Raw genomic sequence first — 14,310 nt, forward strand, 5'->3', positions numbered from 1 at the left:
ATGGAAGTAGCATTTTGATCCTGATTCAAAATGGCAGATTTTTGAACGAAAGCATATAAAATATTCTAGCCAAACCTATCAACCAATTAAGTGTTTTCATTGTGTTATGGAACATGAAAGGTGTATTTTTTTTGTCTTTGAAGGATCGTAATCTTCTGTTAAGATCAACTCTGTATTGATTTGAAGACTTAAGAGTTACATAGTAAAACATGTGATTTCATTGTATGACAGTATATTCACCGGTACACCATGCAACTGATGACAAATATTAATTGAAATTAGCTGGGATCATCTGTCATATAATCTAGAAAATTACTGTCAAATTTTTATCTCATTGGTTCATTCCAAACCTCTGGGAGTAAAGCACTTCTGAACAACTTAAAATAATTCAGGTACAGGATAGGCTTCATCAAGACAGAATTCTTTAGTGTAAAAAATGAGGTTTGGCTGAGGGATGAATGCATAATTTTAATGGTTTGAAATAACTTATGTTCAACTTATTAAACAATTATTGTTTAATAAATAAAATATTTGTATATCGTTATTGAATGATCCCTTGTATTAAATCAGTTCATAGAACAATCTGCAAAAACAATATTGACGAAGGCAGAAATCTACCTTCAGAACAAGCAAATGTGTAAGTGATTATGTTTTCAGAATAAAATTTATATTTATCTTACACTAATACATTTAATACTGTTTGCTAGGGTAGAAATCAGATTCCCTGCAACATATATATATAACCTAGATATCCTTCAACCATGCTGCATGTTTATCTTTCATGATTATGTTTCACATCAGTGTATATTTTCAAAACTTTAACGTTTTGGTTGAGGTTAGCAGTTAGTCCCAATAATATTCTCATGATATATAGAAACTATTATTATTATTTTTTTAATTTCGTAGTCTACCTGTTTTGCTGGTGTAATAAATTAAGATGCATTTTAGTTTTACTATATTTCAAGCAAGCATTCATATAAGACTTTCTAGATTGTAGTGCAGATGTGTATTCATAAAAATGTTGGGTTTTTCTTAAGAGTATAGCTACCTTAAAAAATATTTAATAGTTATGAAGTAAATCTTACAACAGGATGAATCTGCAGTTTAAAATAAGTCTGGGAAGCATATACTTCAAAGTATCATCATGCATTTAGTATTATTTTAAAACTGTAAAAATAATAAGAGTTCCTATATCAGTTTGTAATTATCAAGCTTAGTAAGGAATTGAAATGTAACTACTGGTATTACTTGAAAAATATGTAAGGCATTACAGATCCCATGTAGGTTTACTTTTAATGATTTGCTTAATCTTTTTTCTGTGGGTATATCTTATTTAAAATATTTATGATGACAAAAAGAATAGTCATACATATTGCTTAGTGGTAACAATAAAGTACGGTCTACATAATTATATATAAAGCTGTTAAAATTGTACCATTAATTCAGTAGTCCTAATTTTTTTAAAGTTATAACTTAGTCGACCCTTAAATTATATTCAACAACTGTAATACTTAGGGCAAGTTTTAGGCCATATTGAGTTGAATATAAATGAATAAATTTGACATTTTAATAAAATTTTTAGTTTGGGAACAACTTTTGTGAGGATTTGAGAACCACTTGTAAAATGAAAAAACTCTTAGCGTTATAAGTGAACTTTAAAGTTCACTTTTTGTATCACCAGACAATAATGAAGAAAAGAACATTACACAGACTTATTTATATTTTTAATATTAACGTGTTTAACATAGTATAAAAGCTTTTCTAACATAAAAGTTAACTACATTAATAATTTATACCTTTAAGTCTGTCACTTGATCACAGAAGAAAAGTAAGTGTGCTGAATTGAACTAAATGTTTATTTGAATATTCTCTCCGTTGCTAATTAAAAACCCAATTCCCGATTAATTACAGTACCAAATGATATTTCTAAATTCAAACTTAAAAATCTTTGCCAAGTTTGTAATTAATATAGGAACAATTTATTTAGTTAATCCAAGGATGTAATTATAATCTTGAATATTTTTAATCGATTCTTTCTTGTCTATTAGCTGCTTCTCAAAAATTCTTTTTTGTAATACATACGACAAAAATTTGTAATAAAGGTGAAAAATCTTCGGTCTCTCAAATTGCAGATGTCTAAAATTTCAACCCAGTTCAATTAGTTTATTTGTCAGAAAGATGTGTCAATTTTAAACGATCTCTATTTTGAATACGCGGTTTATTAAAAGAGGCGGGATAATTTAATAACTTGAATGCCTAAAGTTCATGGCTAAATGAAAGGGAATATGTGCATAATTCCTGTTCAGTACATCGGTCATTAAATACACATCCACAGACCAGCTCATGTTTTTGGGCCACGGGAATAAAGAGTTAATTCTTATTTTTGTGCCCGATACCAGTTTCATTTCTGTAACTGATACGAGAGTTGCCTGAACGTACGTCGAAATTCAATAGTATGAATGAAATTCAATCAATACATTAGTCAAATGATCTTATGCACGAAAAATAAGTTACAGAAACGTCCGAGCAATACATGTAGTAGGAACGAAAAATTACTTTTTAAATAATTAAACTAAATTTTCAATCCCAGTATGTTGTTGGTCATTTTTCTAGTTTTTAAATTTAAGTGTAAATTTTGAGCTGTTTACTTTCTGATCAAAACAGAAATGACCTTGGATCGAGTTCTTTATTTTGGAGAGTTCACGTGATATAAATGACCAATCGTAGTGTTTATATTCTGCAGCGTACCCTGCGCGTTAGAGGTGCGCATAAGCAATGCAACTCCACAAAATGCCGTCGGAGTCGAAACCTTTGTTGACAGCTCAAACCGAGAAGCCAAACCACTATTCGTAAGTATCAGTTTTGTTAATGTATTACAATATTTCCCATTCACCGTTATAAGTAAATTTAACTATAAATTGTTTAAAATCATTGTCGTTTTTTAGGTATTTGAAAGAATTTCGAGTGGAACAATGCCCCTTGTTTCTTCAACACAAATGCACGCAGCATAGACCTTTCACTTGCTTTCATTGGCATTTTATGAATCAACGACGTAGACGTCCTGTAAGAAAAAGAGATGGATCTTTTAATTATAGCGCAGACAATTATTGCACAAAATACGATGAAACTACTGGATTATGCCCGGAGGGAGACGAGTAAGTAATAGGCTACGGTTAGGCTAGCTTTAATGTAATGTAATTTAAATGAGTTACTAAGGTATTGAGAGTTATGATTTTAGTTTCGATGTATGTTGTTGAAAATCGTCGTGTAATATTGTATCTTAATATGTTTTAGATGCCCTTTTTTACATCGCACAGCTGGTGACACGGAACGTAGGTATCACTTGAGATATTATAAAACATGCATGTGTGTACACGATACGGATGCAAGAGGATTTTGCGCCAAAAATGGCCCACATTGCGCGTTTGCACATGGAAATCATGATTTAAGACCTCCTGTATATGATATAAAAGAAATTCAGGTAGGTGTATTAGTAATTTTTAGGTTAATTTACTTATTAATATATGTTTACATTTCTAACCTAACCTTAGAAGGTTCAATTTGTTAGTAAATTTAATTTTTCTGATGTCCTTTGATTTGCTTTCAATTTTATTACTTATTCTGTTAATTATTTTGTATTTAACCTCATTTTAGTTGAAGTTTCTTTAAATTGTTGACTAACATGAGCAGAATTATATTCCTCGTTTCCTTGAATTGCAGTTAAGTAGATGTAGAATGTTTTTGTTACAAATGGTGACTAAAGAGAAAATGTAATTATTTTTATAGTTTTGTGGCACTTTTCTGTTCTGAAGGTTGATAATATGATTGAAGTTGAGTAAAATTATAGTCAATCAGAAAATTATATTAACAAATTTAGATTTGTTATATAATAATTTTATATTAGTTTTTATAAATAAATCTGTTGTGAAAATAGGTGGAACAGTTGCAAATAATATAAAATTATATTAAGCATATTGGGTATGTTTCATAGCTTGAAATGTGAATTTTTGTTAATATTTTTTTAAAGATATTAAAATACAATAGAAAAGCAATTGCTTTTCTAATTTTTTTGTGGAATTTACATGTGACAAGTAGAACTTAAGAGATTTGTTAATTCTTTTTTGGTATCTTATTGAAATAAATATTCACTTAAAAAAAGTACACATTTTTAAATACAACAGTTTACGCTTCCATCATTAATATAAGCTGTCATAATTTGTTCTGATGGTCTAAGTTTTTGAAAGTAATATTTTTTTATGTAAGCAGTATTAAAAAACAGTTTCTAAATGTTTTCTATTAATATTTATAACTGGTCTACGTATATTTGCTAGTGCCACCTTTTTTATACAAAATTGTATAGGATTATAGGATGTATTGTATAGAATTGTATAGGTATCATTCATTTTTCTCAGTACCACATTGTCTTATTGTTTTTATAAACCAAATTTTACCATATGTTAGAACAATTTTTTTTTTAGCATTCTGTCATGACATTTGGTACCATTAATATTATTTGTTTATTACTTTGTTTTTATAACCAGTATATTTTATAAATTATTTTAAAAACTAATTTTTATAGGTGTATTACTAACAGTTTTGTACACTGAAACTGTAGAGCAGTTAGTACTAATAATTTATGTAACAATAATATTAATTGATTCCTTTAACTAACTATATATTGCTTTGTCTATTTGCTATTTGCCTTATTAAAGTTGCTACTATAATTAAATCATTTGAAATTTATAAAAATGTTTTAGAGCACAACCAATCTTTTACTGGAAGAAAATTGTATGCTGTAGGAATATTGTTATATGGTCATTAACTTGACAATTAATGATAAGGTTACTTTAGTTAACTCTCAAACTGTTATGTTGACAAAACCCTCAGAATTTTTAATTATTTAATTAAAAATATTTTTAATTTTTTTTTAATTACCTTGAGAACTAATATTGGTCATAAACAGTATTTTGCCTTTCTAGTTTTAGTTATTAAAATTTTAATTGAAGGCCTTTTAATAATCAAAATAATACTGGTTTATTTTTGCTTAATAATAATTTGTGAATGGAAAACTATACAAAAATTTTGTACGTTCAGAAAAAAAATATTGTGTGCTCCATAGATTTTACAGATTGTGTTGGGATACTGCGCTTAAATTTGCTATTTTATTTTTGATTTCAGGCATTAGAAAATCCTGATGGTGAAGGTAATGCATCTAGCAATGGTCCAAATGTATTAGATAAAGAAAGAAATTTAATGAATGAAGATCCTAAGTGGCAAGGTTAGTACAACCAAGTTTGCATTAATATTATTTTTTTGCTTTCATCTTATTAATTGAAATATTGTTTAATTGTAATTTCTCAAAAATTATTTTTCTAGCTTAAAATAGTTCATTTAGTACTGACAGTTTCTTCATTAAGAAAATGAAATTTTGTTATATATATATATATATAGAGGTGAGTACGTTACATACAGAAGAGACTGAATTTTATATATATCTTATAAATGTAAGCTTACAATTTTTCAGAATTATTTTGAAAAATTAAATTTGGAAATTGATCAATGAGCCAAAAAAATATTGAGGTTGAGAAAATAGTAATTGTTAACAACTGTTGAAGACCGTGTGATGAAGACTTAAAAAAAGATACTGCCCTGTTTTAAAAAGACGAATTTAGTTTCAAGTATCAAGACTAATCACAATTACAGTATAATACTATAACTATTTAAAAAATTATTACAATCTTTTTTATCTGAAGTGTAGAGTTAATTGTGAGTTAATGAACACTAATTGTAACTATTCATTTTAATGTTTCCATAATATATACATAAATTTTACCTTAAAGAATTAATCTTATACGAAAATTTAATAACTGCTAGTTTATATGTAATTTTATGTTCATTTGATGTTGAGAAAACTGCTGCTTATTGGGACATCGTGGTGATGCTTGATAAACACTTAAAAATTCATCTGAGATTTTGGAAAATGTAGACACAAAATATGAATTTCTGTTGAGTGAAAGAAATGAATGTTTTGTGGGGTGGAGGGGTAAGGGTAACAATGATATTCATTGTTACAATCATTTGTGCTACAAATCAACAAGTGTTACATCTTTGTATTACATATGTGGTTTGTGCAAACCTTATATTTTTTCCACCCTATTATTTTATTTATAAAATGTTAAAGAGATGCACAGTTAAAACTTTCTTATGACCGACAAAGTTTGTGTACTTTTTATTTTTATCTTTATTGAAAATTTGTTCTTGAAGTTTCATCTTCTGTTATTTCTTAGCCTCTTGATATTTAAAAAGTGCAAATGTCATCTATAATTACCAAATTTATACTTTTAAATTTTATAATGATTTTTTTTTTTTAATAACTTTAAAATGTTTTTGGTTTTTTGCCCATTTTCAGCGAAATCAACGAAAATGTTCACTTTTTTTGGTATAATTTATGAAATTTTATAGAATTTATTTAAGCAGTATCCTTGCATACAGATCATTTTTTTCTTGTAGCTTGATTATTTTCTATGAAAGTTACATCTTGATGAAGAAGAGACTGAATTTTTAACTTTGAATGACAGCCAAGCTCTTAGAGAACAGCATTGTGAAATCCTAGTTGTAAATGTGGTCATACAAAGTTCTGTGATTCCGGGCCCTGAGCATGCATTATTTTTCCCATGAAAATTGTATATTAAAAAAAAAATCATGCAAGAATATTTATTTAATTCATTATGCTAATAAGGTAATTTCATTTGTAAGAAGTAGGTGCAAGTATATCAATTAAAACTTGTGTACTTTTTAATACAGTATTGCCTAATGTGCATGACGAAATATAATTTTCTTAGTAAAATAAGATGTTGGTATCAGAATCAATAAATTTTGTAATTGAGGAAACTGATTCAAACTCACTGATCAGGATATGTTTTGATCCTAAAGATTTTTTCTTTTATCAAAATTTAGTATATGGAGATAGTAAGTTACAGTTTTATTTTACTGCTTTTTTATTGTTCTGTCTAAAAACTTCTTATATAGTATAACTAATCTGTTGTATTTCTCTAGAAAGTGAATAGATATAAACATTTTCAAGCATTAACCCTTTCCATTTGGTAATATTTAGACCATGCTCTCCTGTCCACATGTAGTTACTTAGTGCATTTTTAGACATTTCAGTAATTATCAGTATGTCTTCTGTGTTTCTTAGAATACTAAATATTATGAAGCATGAGAAATTTTTATTTTTCATTTATCCTTTCACCTAATAAGGTTTGTAACTTTTCAAGGTGTGATATCACTTGACGCAGTCTCCTGGATGTAAACCTGGCTTTGTTTTGCATGTCTTGCAGAAAAAATATGTTTCCCTTCTTCCACTTGGTACTTTCCTATTACTGCAAACTGCACAGTCCTTGAATTTTTTTCAAGTAAGGACTATTCTTTTTGATGCTGCTTTTGGTTGAGCTGGTCTTTATATAATGTCGATGGATGTCCAGGTTTGCTAGCTGGTGCTTGGAAATCTCCAACTAGTTCTGTCAATATTTCTCTGAATCTTTTGTAGGCTATTACAAGTTCCCATGTTTTGATGATGCATGTTATATAAATGAAAGTTGTTAGAACAGACACTTTAAACAACCAAAAGAAAAGTTTTTGCCACCATTTCAAAAACTTTTGTAAAATTATAGCTTGCTATATAATGATCAGCAATGTTTACCTCTCGCTTGAATTTGCTATATTCACTTATCACCAATGGCTTTACAATCTCAACTATACCACTTTTTGTTTTTTTTCTTAGGTACAATCCATGTTTTGTTATTGTAATAGGAACTAAGCATGAAGACGTTCCTTTTATCTCTCCATACTAAAGCAAGAATGTCATCGCCATGTCTGTAAGCTTTTGTCTCATGGACCTTCAGTTTGACATTTTTTTATTTATTTGAACTGGTAATCCTTTTTTATTACCCTCTACTGTTCTAGTGAAATGCATTTTAATTTTCCGCAGTTCAAGAGCCAACTGCATACCAGAATAATACTGATCCGTGAGCATATGAAAACCACAGTCAGGATAACTTTGATGCAGTCTTACTGCAAGATGTAAAAATGTTTGCACAGGCAGGTCAGGTCTAATAAGTTTAACCCACTGGGTTGGTCTAGTGGTGAATGCGTCTTCCCAAATCAGCTGATTTGGAAGTCGAGAGTACCAGCGTTCAAGTCCTAGTAAATTCAGTTATTTTTACACGGATTTGAATACTAGATCGTGGATACTGGTGTTCTTTGGTGGTTGGGTTTCAATTCACCATACATCTCAGGAATGGTCAGACTGAGACTGTACAAGACTACACTTATACATATCATCCTCATTCGTCCTTGAAGTATTATCTGAATGGTAATTAATAGAGGCTAAACAAAAAAAAAAAGAAAGCTCTAAGGTTAGCAGTAGTAGGAGCCCCAAAATATGGTTCAAATGAATATTTATAGCCACATCTTGAATCAGAAACAAAAACTTTTAGATCCTTTTTGTAGGTTTTTGTTTATTAAAACATTTGAAAATGAAGCGGCCTTTAAAAGAAATAGTACTTTTATCAACACATACCTCATAAGCTGGAGTGAAAAACAATTTGAATTTATTCTGCAAATAGAAAACTACACTTTTTACTTTGTCCTACCTTGTATTGTTACTTTTATCTGAACTGGGAGGTGAGTCACGGAGAGACCAGTTGCAAAATTCTTTTTCTTAAAAAGACATCACTGAAAAAGGGCTGGTAATGAGTCCAATTTTTGCTAAAATAATCCTCAGTGGAAGGATTAGGAGGAGGTAAGCCATGTTTATAATGACACCAGAAAATACTTTGATTTTTAATATACCAACAACATCTTTCCATGTATACCAAATAGATCTGCAAGAAAGAGCATTGTTTGAAAGTCTCTCCTGTATGTGGTCATTCATGTATCTATTGGTTTCTTTGACTGTTTCATCTAAAAGCTTGTAATTTCAAAAATAACCTTAAAAAGTCCAGAAGAGATTCTGGTATTTTACCTGGTGGGTTTTTTTTATTCAGACACTATTATAAAAGAAGAATTTTTGAAAATCCTGGATATTATTATATTTACTCCAGTTTACATCTGCATCTCCTCTAACATCATCAGATTCCATATAACTTTCCTCATTTTTGTTATCACTGTTAACAACTGCTAACATTCTCTCTGGTAAGGACTACTTCCGTATTACTGTCCTCAGAATAAGAACTGAACTAATCTTCTGATGAGAAAGCAGCTTATATTTCTGTCTGTCAATTGACAGTTTGGTTCTGCCATGTCCAATAAATAAAATATTTTGTAAAAACAAGTTCAAAATCAGTAAAAAATAATTTATGACAAATAGTTTCAAGTAATGAAAATCATAACCTACTGAATAAGTCACCATAACAAACAGAAATGTTACTAAAAAAAATATATACAAAATATTTGTTTATAAATATAATAAATAACTGGTTGAAAAAACACACGCATGTATGTATCACAAGCAATATTGATTAACTTCATATCTTGCAAAATGAACAACTAACTAGAGCGATGTAAACAACATGCACAATAAACACGTGGAATGGCTGCTGATATACGATATACGAGTTTAATGTTAATTTTCAGAATGTCAGCTATTTGTCGACATATGAGTGCAAAGGGTTAAGATTATTTAATTTATACAATTGCATTTTTTTTTGTGTTTTAGATACGAATTATGTACTCTCCAGTTATAAGACTGAACCATGTAAGAGGCCACCTAGGCTTTGTAGGCAGGGATATGCTTGTCCTCAATTCCATAATAGTAGAGATAAACGAAGAAGTCCAAGGAAATTTAAATATAGGTAAGTGTGTAATTTGCATTTAATATACAAATCATTAGTACGTAGTTATAAAATTACTATATTAACAACTGCATAATTAAAATTTAACAAGTAGTTTTATATTTTTTGAATTTTGGAGCCTTTAAAAAACATTGGTTGTTTCTAATAAATGCTGTTTTATTTCGAATGTTCTCTGGTAAGCTGAATTACAGTAATTTTTATCAAATGGTGATGTCTTAAGTGCATTAAGCCATTCTACTTATGTAATTGTTTATTACATTCCACTAGATTTTTGTTAGGTAGTACTGGATTACAAATTAGTATGCCATTACTGGGACATACTGAACATTTTAAACATATAACTGAGCTTTTTTCGGGAGTTTTGTTTGGATTTGGAATCAGTTTGCCTGAAGTAAACAAATTTAACTGGCTTGTCAGATGATAAAAACTTCCAGGTGAACCAGTAATGCTGTGAGTGAAAAACAGCATTTTAAAATATGATAAACAGATTTATTCTCAAAATTGTAAACGGAATAAGGGAAAACAGTAAACAACTTTTCAAAAGCTGCTTTCTGCATATGGTTCAAAAGAGTGTACTTTAGAGGATTTTAATGTTATTCCTCATAGATTCCAAATTTCATATAACCCTAATGCCAGAAAAATATTGTAATTTGTGATATAAATTGTTAAAGCTTTGTTATATTGCCATCACAATTGTACCTTTCTACTAGAATAAGTTTTACCTGCTTTGCTTGTAAACTTTATTCTCCAGACCGCTGTATTGTTATGTGTTATTTATGCACATTTTTATGGTTCTATAAATCATTACTATTACTGGTTTCCGTTTTTAAAATTAAAAGGTTAAAATTTAATAATCTTATTACAAAATACAGTTTTCTAAATTCTGTTCATATGTACGAGGTCTGTTTAGAAAATAACTGTACTTTATTTTTTTAACATTATTAATTTTATAAATTATTGGACCTTATCCCCTTCAAACCACTCCCCTTCCAGCAGTATTTCCACTATAGAAAGCAGTTCTGGATACCTTCATTTGAAATTGCCATTAAGGTCTGTGACAAATTTGCTTTAATATCATCAATAGTCTTTAAGTGGCATCCTTTCATAACTTAATTTAATTTTGGAAAAAATCACAAGGAGCCAGGTCTGGCAAGTAGGGTGGCTGAGGGAGGACAGTCATCTGATTTTTGGTACAAATCTGAGTGTGGGCGCAGACCATGAGTTGTCTTGCCACAACTCAGGTCTTTTTATGCGGACTTTTTTCATGTAACTGTTGTAAAATGCCTTGATTGTACACATGGTTCACACTGTTTCACCTTTGGCCAGGAATTCAAAATGCACAATCCCATTAAAATAAAAAAAAAAAATAAGAGCATCACTTTGACATTGGATTGAGACTGATGTGCTTTCTTGGGGCTTGGAGATACTTTGCCAATCCATTATGAGGATTGGACTTTTGTCTCAGTGTCATAGTCGTAAACCAATCTTTTATCTTCCGTTATGATCCTTTGCATGAATTTTTTGTCATCATTGGCATGTTCAAGAAGTTGCCAACAAATGTCCTCTGTATGTTTTTTCTGCTGTTCAGTCATCAAATGAGGAACAAACTTTGCTGCAACTCAATGCAATGTTCAATTTTTCAGTCAAAATGTCATGGCATGATCTAATTGAGATGCTAACATCTCTTCTGCAAGTTCTCTGTCAGCTGAATTCAAACGCCTTCCTGGTCGAGGGTTATTTTCAATTGACTAATGACCACTTTTAAATCGTGAAAATCATTTATAACATTGTTTACAACCCAGTGCATCATCTCTGTAAGATTTTGTTTCAAAAGTTGAAACGTTTCTGTAAAAGTTTTCCCCAGTTTCACACAACTTTTATGTTGTATCATAGGTCCCAAAAATTGCACATTTCTAACATCGCTACTAACATTTAAACATGTTGCACTCAAATAACAATAACAGGAAAACTAAACGAGATATCAACAATCCAAGAACATGTGGTTACAGAGGAGGTTATGCAGAACACAATGCTGCCAATCACCACTAAATATGTTCGCGCATAATTAAAAATACTCGGTTATTTTCTGAACAGATCTTGTATATTATGTATTCATAAAATTTTGTGTTACATGTCATGTGAATCTTAAGATGATATATTACATACTGTAATAATGTTTTAAAAAATTTCAATTTTTAACAGAATTTTTAATGACATCGTTTTGGCACTTATGTTTTTATCTTATTGTAGAAAATGATACAGTAATAGATAAATTCATTAATAGATTTTATATTATTCACTTATCATTTACTCATTACTTGTGATTGTAAATAAAGTTTTTCATCGTTACACTTTTGAATATTTTTATTTTTCGGTATTACATAAACAAAATTTTTAATGATAACCTCTTATAATTACATTATTTTATATCTGGACAGTAGTGTTTTTAATTTTAAGGATCTAATTTCTTTCTGGTCAGTGACATTATTATTTTACTAGTTAGTATGAGTGTTAGTTATTTTGTTTACAGTATTATCTGTTAGATAGATAGGTTTACAGAAAAAAATTGTGATTCATTATAACTTCTTTTATTTTATAGGCTTATCAATAGTTTAGTTGATAATTTTGTGGTGGTTTGTGGTTAATAGTTGTATTCTCTAATCTTTTTCATAAACTTAATTGTATGAATATTTTTAATTTTAAATAAAACTGTCTTACTGAGACTGATTAAATTGTATACCTTGTTTTTATATATTGTTTATAATTTAAAAATTTCATAATAGTCAATGCTAGTAACATTTTTATTCTATGCTAACTTGATCACTTTTAAAATTTTTCACCCAGCTATTAAATTTATAAGTTTGGTAGATCTTAAAAATTCATTTATTTTTTGCAGTGACAGTTTTTTGATATTTAAAAAAGTTAATATATATTTATACATTTTTTCTTTTTTAACATTAAATTTTACTTATATTCATAAAATAATAGAATATATATTCCAGATGGCTGAAAAGTAACTTACACCTCCTCCCTAACTATTTTTATAATTGAGATAACTGAATACGGTTTCCGACATTCTTCCTTGTAATAATGGGCCACTTTTAATGTATATATTTCACTCTTTATGATTTTTAGAGGGCTGGGGGCAACTAAACAATTTCAAATTGGACCAGTGATCATTTATATCATTTTAAAAAGTTTGTTTAATTATAATTGTATAATTTTTCTTGCCTAAGAAAAATGATTCAATAAAAACTAAATTCTGATCTCCAATCCAGAATGTCAGCCAATAATAAACAATTTGTTTTTTTCAGATAGCTAGATCTACAGTTGTTTACTTCCCTTTTAATATTTTTTTGTTATTGCTATTATTATTATTATTTTATGTACTATTATTTGTTATTATTATATGCTATTTTATGTGCTATTATTATTATTTTATGTATTGCTATTTTCTCTCTGAAAATCTTCTTCGATGAGGGAGGCTAACTCATTAAGTCCAAGTTTAGAGCTTTGACCTTTCAGGTGGGAAAGTGATGGTTAAATTGTTTTGAAAGGGACATATGTTCATGTGATATATTGGTTTTGTGAAACAAGCAAAACAGTATCAAAAAAAATTAAATTCTGAATATTTAAACCAAAATGGTGACCACAAATGCTATTACATTAATTAAGAATTGAAAAAATTAATTATTAAAATTTTTCAAATGTCTTTTATAAACTTTGGTCCTTAAGAATTTAAGTAAACAACAGTTTGCAATTTAATTACAATTTTATCTTTTATTTAAAAAAAAAGTCCTATATATATCTCAAATTAATTAAATATTAATTAATAAAATTATTTCAGTTAATAATTTTATTGCTTTTTCACCTAATATTAAATATTCAAACTGTCCTTTGTGTTCCACCATGCGTAATACAGACACTGCTCGAAAGCTTTTTTCGCATTGTGAAAAGTTTCTCGGGAAATCTTCCTACATTGTATTTCAATGTGTACCCTTAATTCTTTGAGAGAAGTGCTGTGAGCTATATATGGTTGAGTTTAAATGCCCCTACAGGAAAAAATCCAAAGGGATTCAGGTCAGGTAATCTGGCTGGCCATTCAATACTACCACATTGAACCATCCAACGATTTGGAAACTGCTGGTCTACTGCATTTCTCGTGTTGCGAGCATAATGCAGAGGAACACCATTTAACTGGAAAAACACATCTTTTATCATGAATAAAGGATGTCCATTTGGTCTATGAGTTAATCTCAGTCAAGTAGTAGAGAGCTGGAGCTATCTGCTTGTTCAACAAAGCACAGTATATACAGGTTGTCCCATATAAAACGCAACCCAACCTTATATTGGTAGGTATTGAAATAATAAAAAGGCATGTGTAAATGCAAATTTAATTTTTATTATTACCATCCATTATCATATATATACCTCAGGTTGATTATTCCTGACTTGT

The 14,310-nt window shown here is 29.1% G+C and overlaps 1 protein-coding gene across 2 annotated transcripts in view; it reads left to right on the plus strand.

The window, feature by feature from the left end:
* The first annotated feature begins 2,775 nt into the window (after nt 1-2,775).
* unk (RING finger protein unk) overlaps nt 2,776-14,310 on the plus strand; it is a 42,443-nt gene continuing 30,908 nt past the window's right edge. Inside the window, exons 1-5 of one of the 2 annotated variants that reach the window (XM_075375541.1) lie at nt 2,776-2,849; nt 2,946-3,155; nt 3,295-3,481; nt 5,179-5,278; nt 9,719-9,854. In XM_075375541.1, the coding sequence (XP_075231656.1) occupies nt 2,776-2,849; nt 2,946-3,155; nt 3,295-3,481; nt 5,179-5,278; nt 9,719-9,854 (707 nt within the window). The remainder of the gene's footprint in view (nt 2,850-2,945; nt 3,156-3,294; nt 3,482-5,178; nt 5,279-9,718; nt 9,855-14,310) is intronic. The other variant, XM_075375542.1, reaches the window with a different exon arrangement.

Source organism: Lycorma delicatula, chromosome 9 (assembly GCF_047948215.1).
Source record: "Lycorma delicatula isolate Av1 chromosome 9, ASM4794821v1, whole genome shotgun sequence".
Lineage (NCBI taxonomy): Eukaryota > Metazoa > Arthropoda > Insecta > Hemiptera > Fulgoridae > Lycorma > Lycorma delicatula.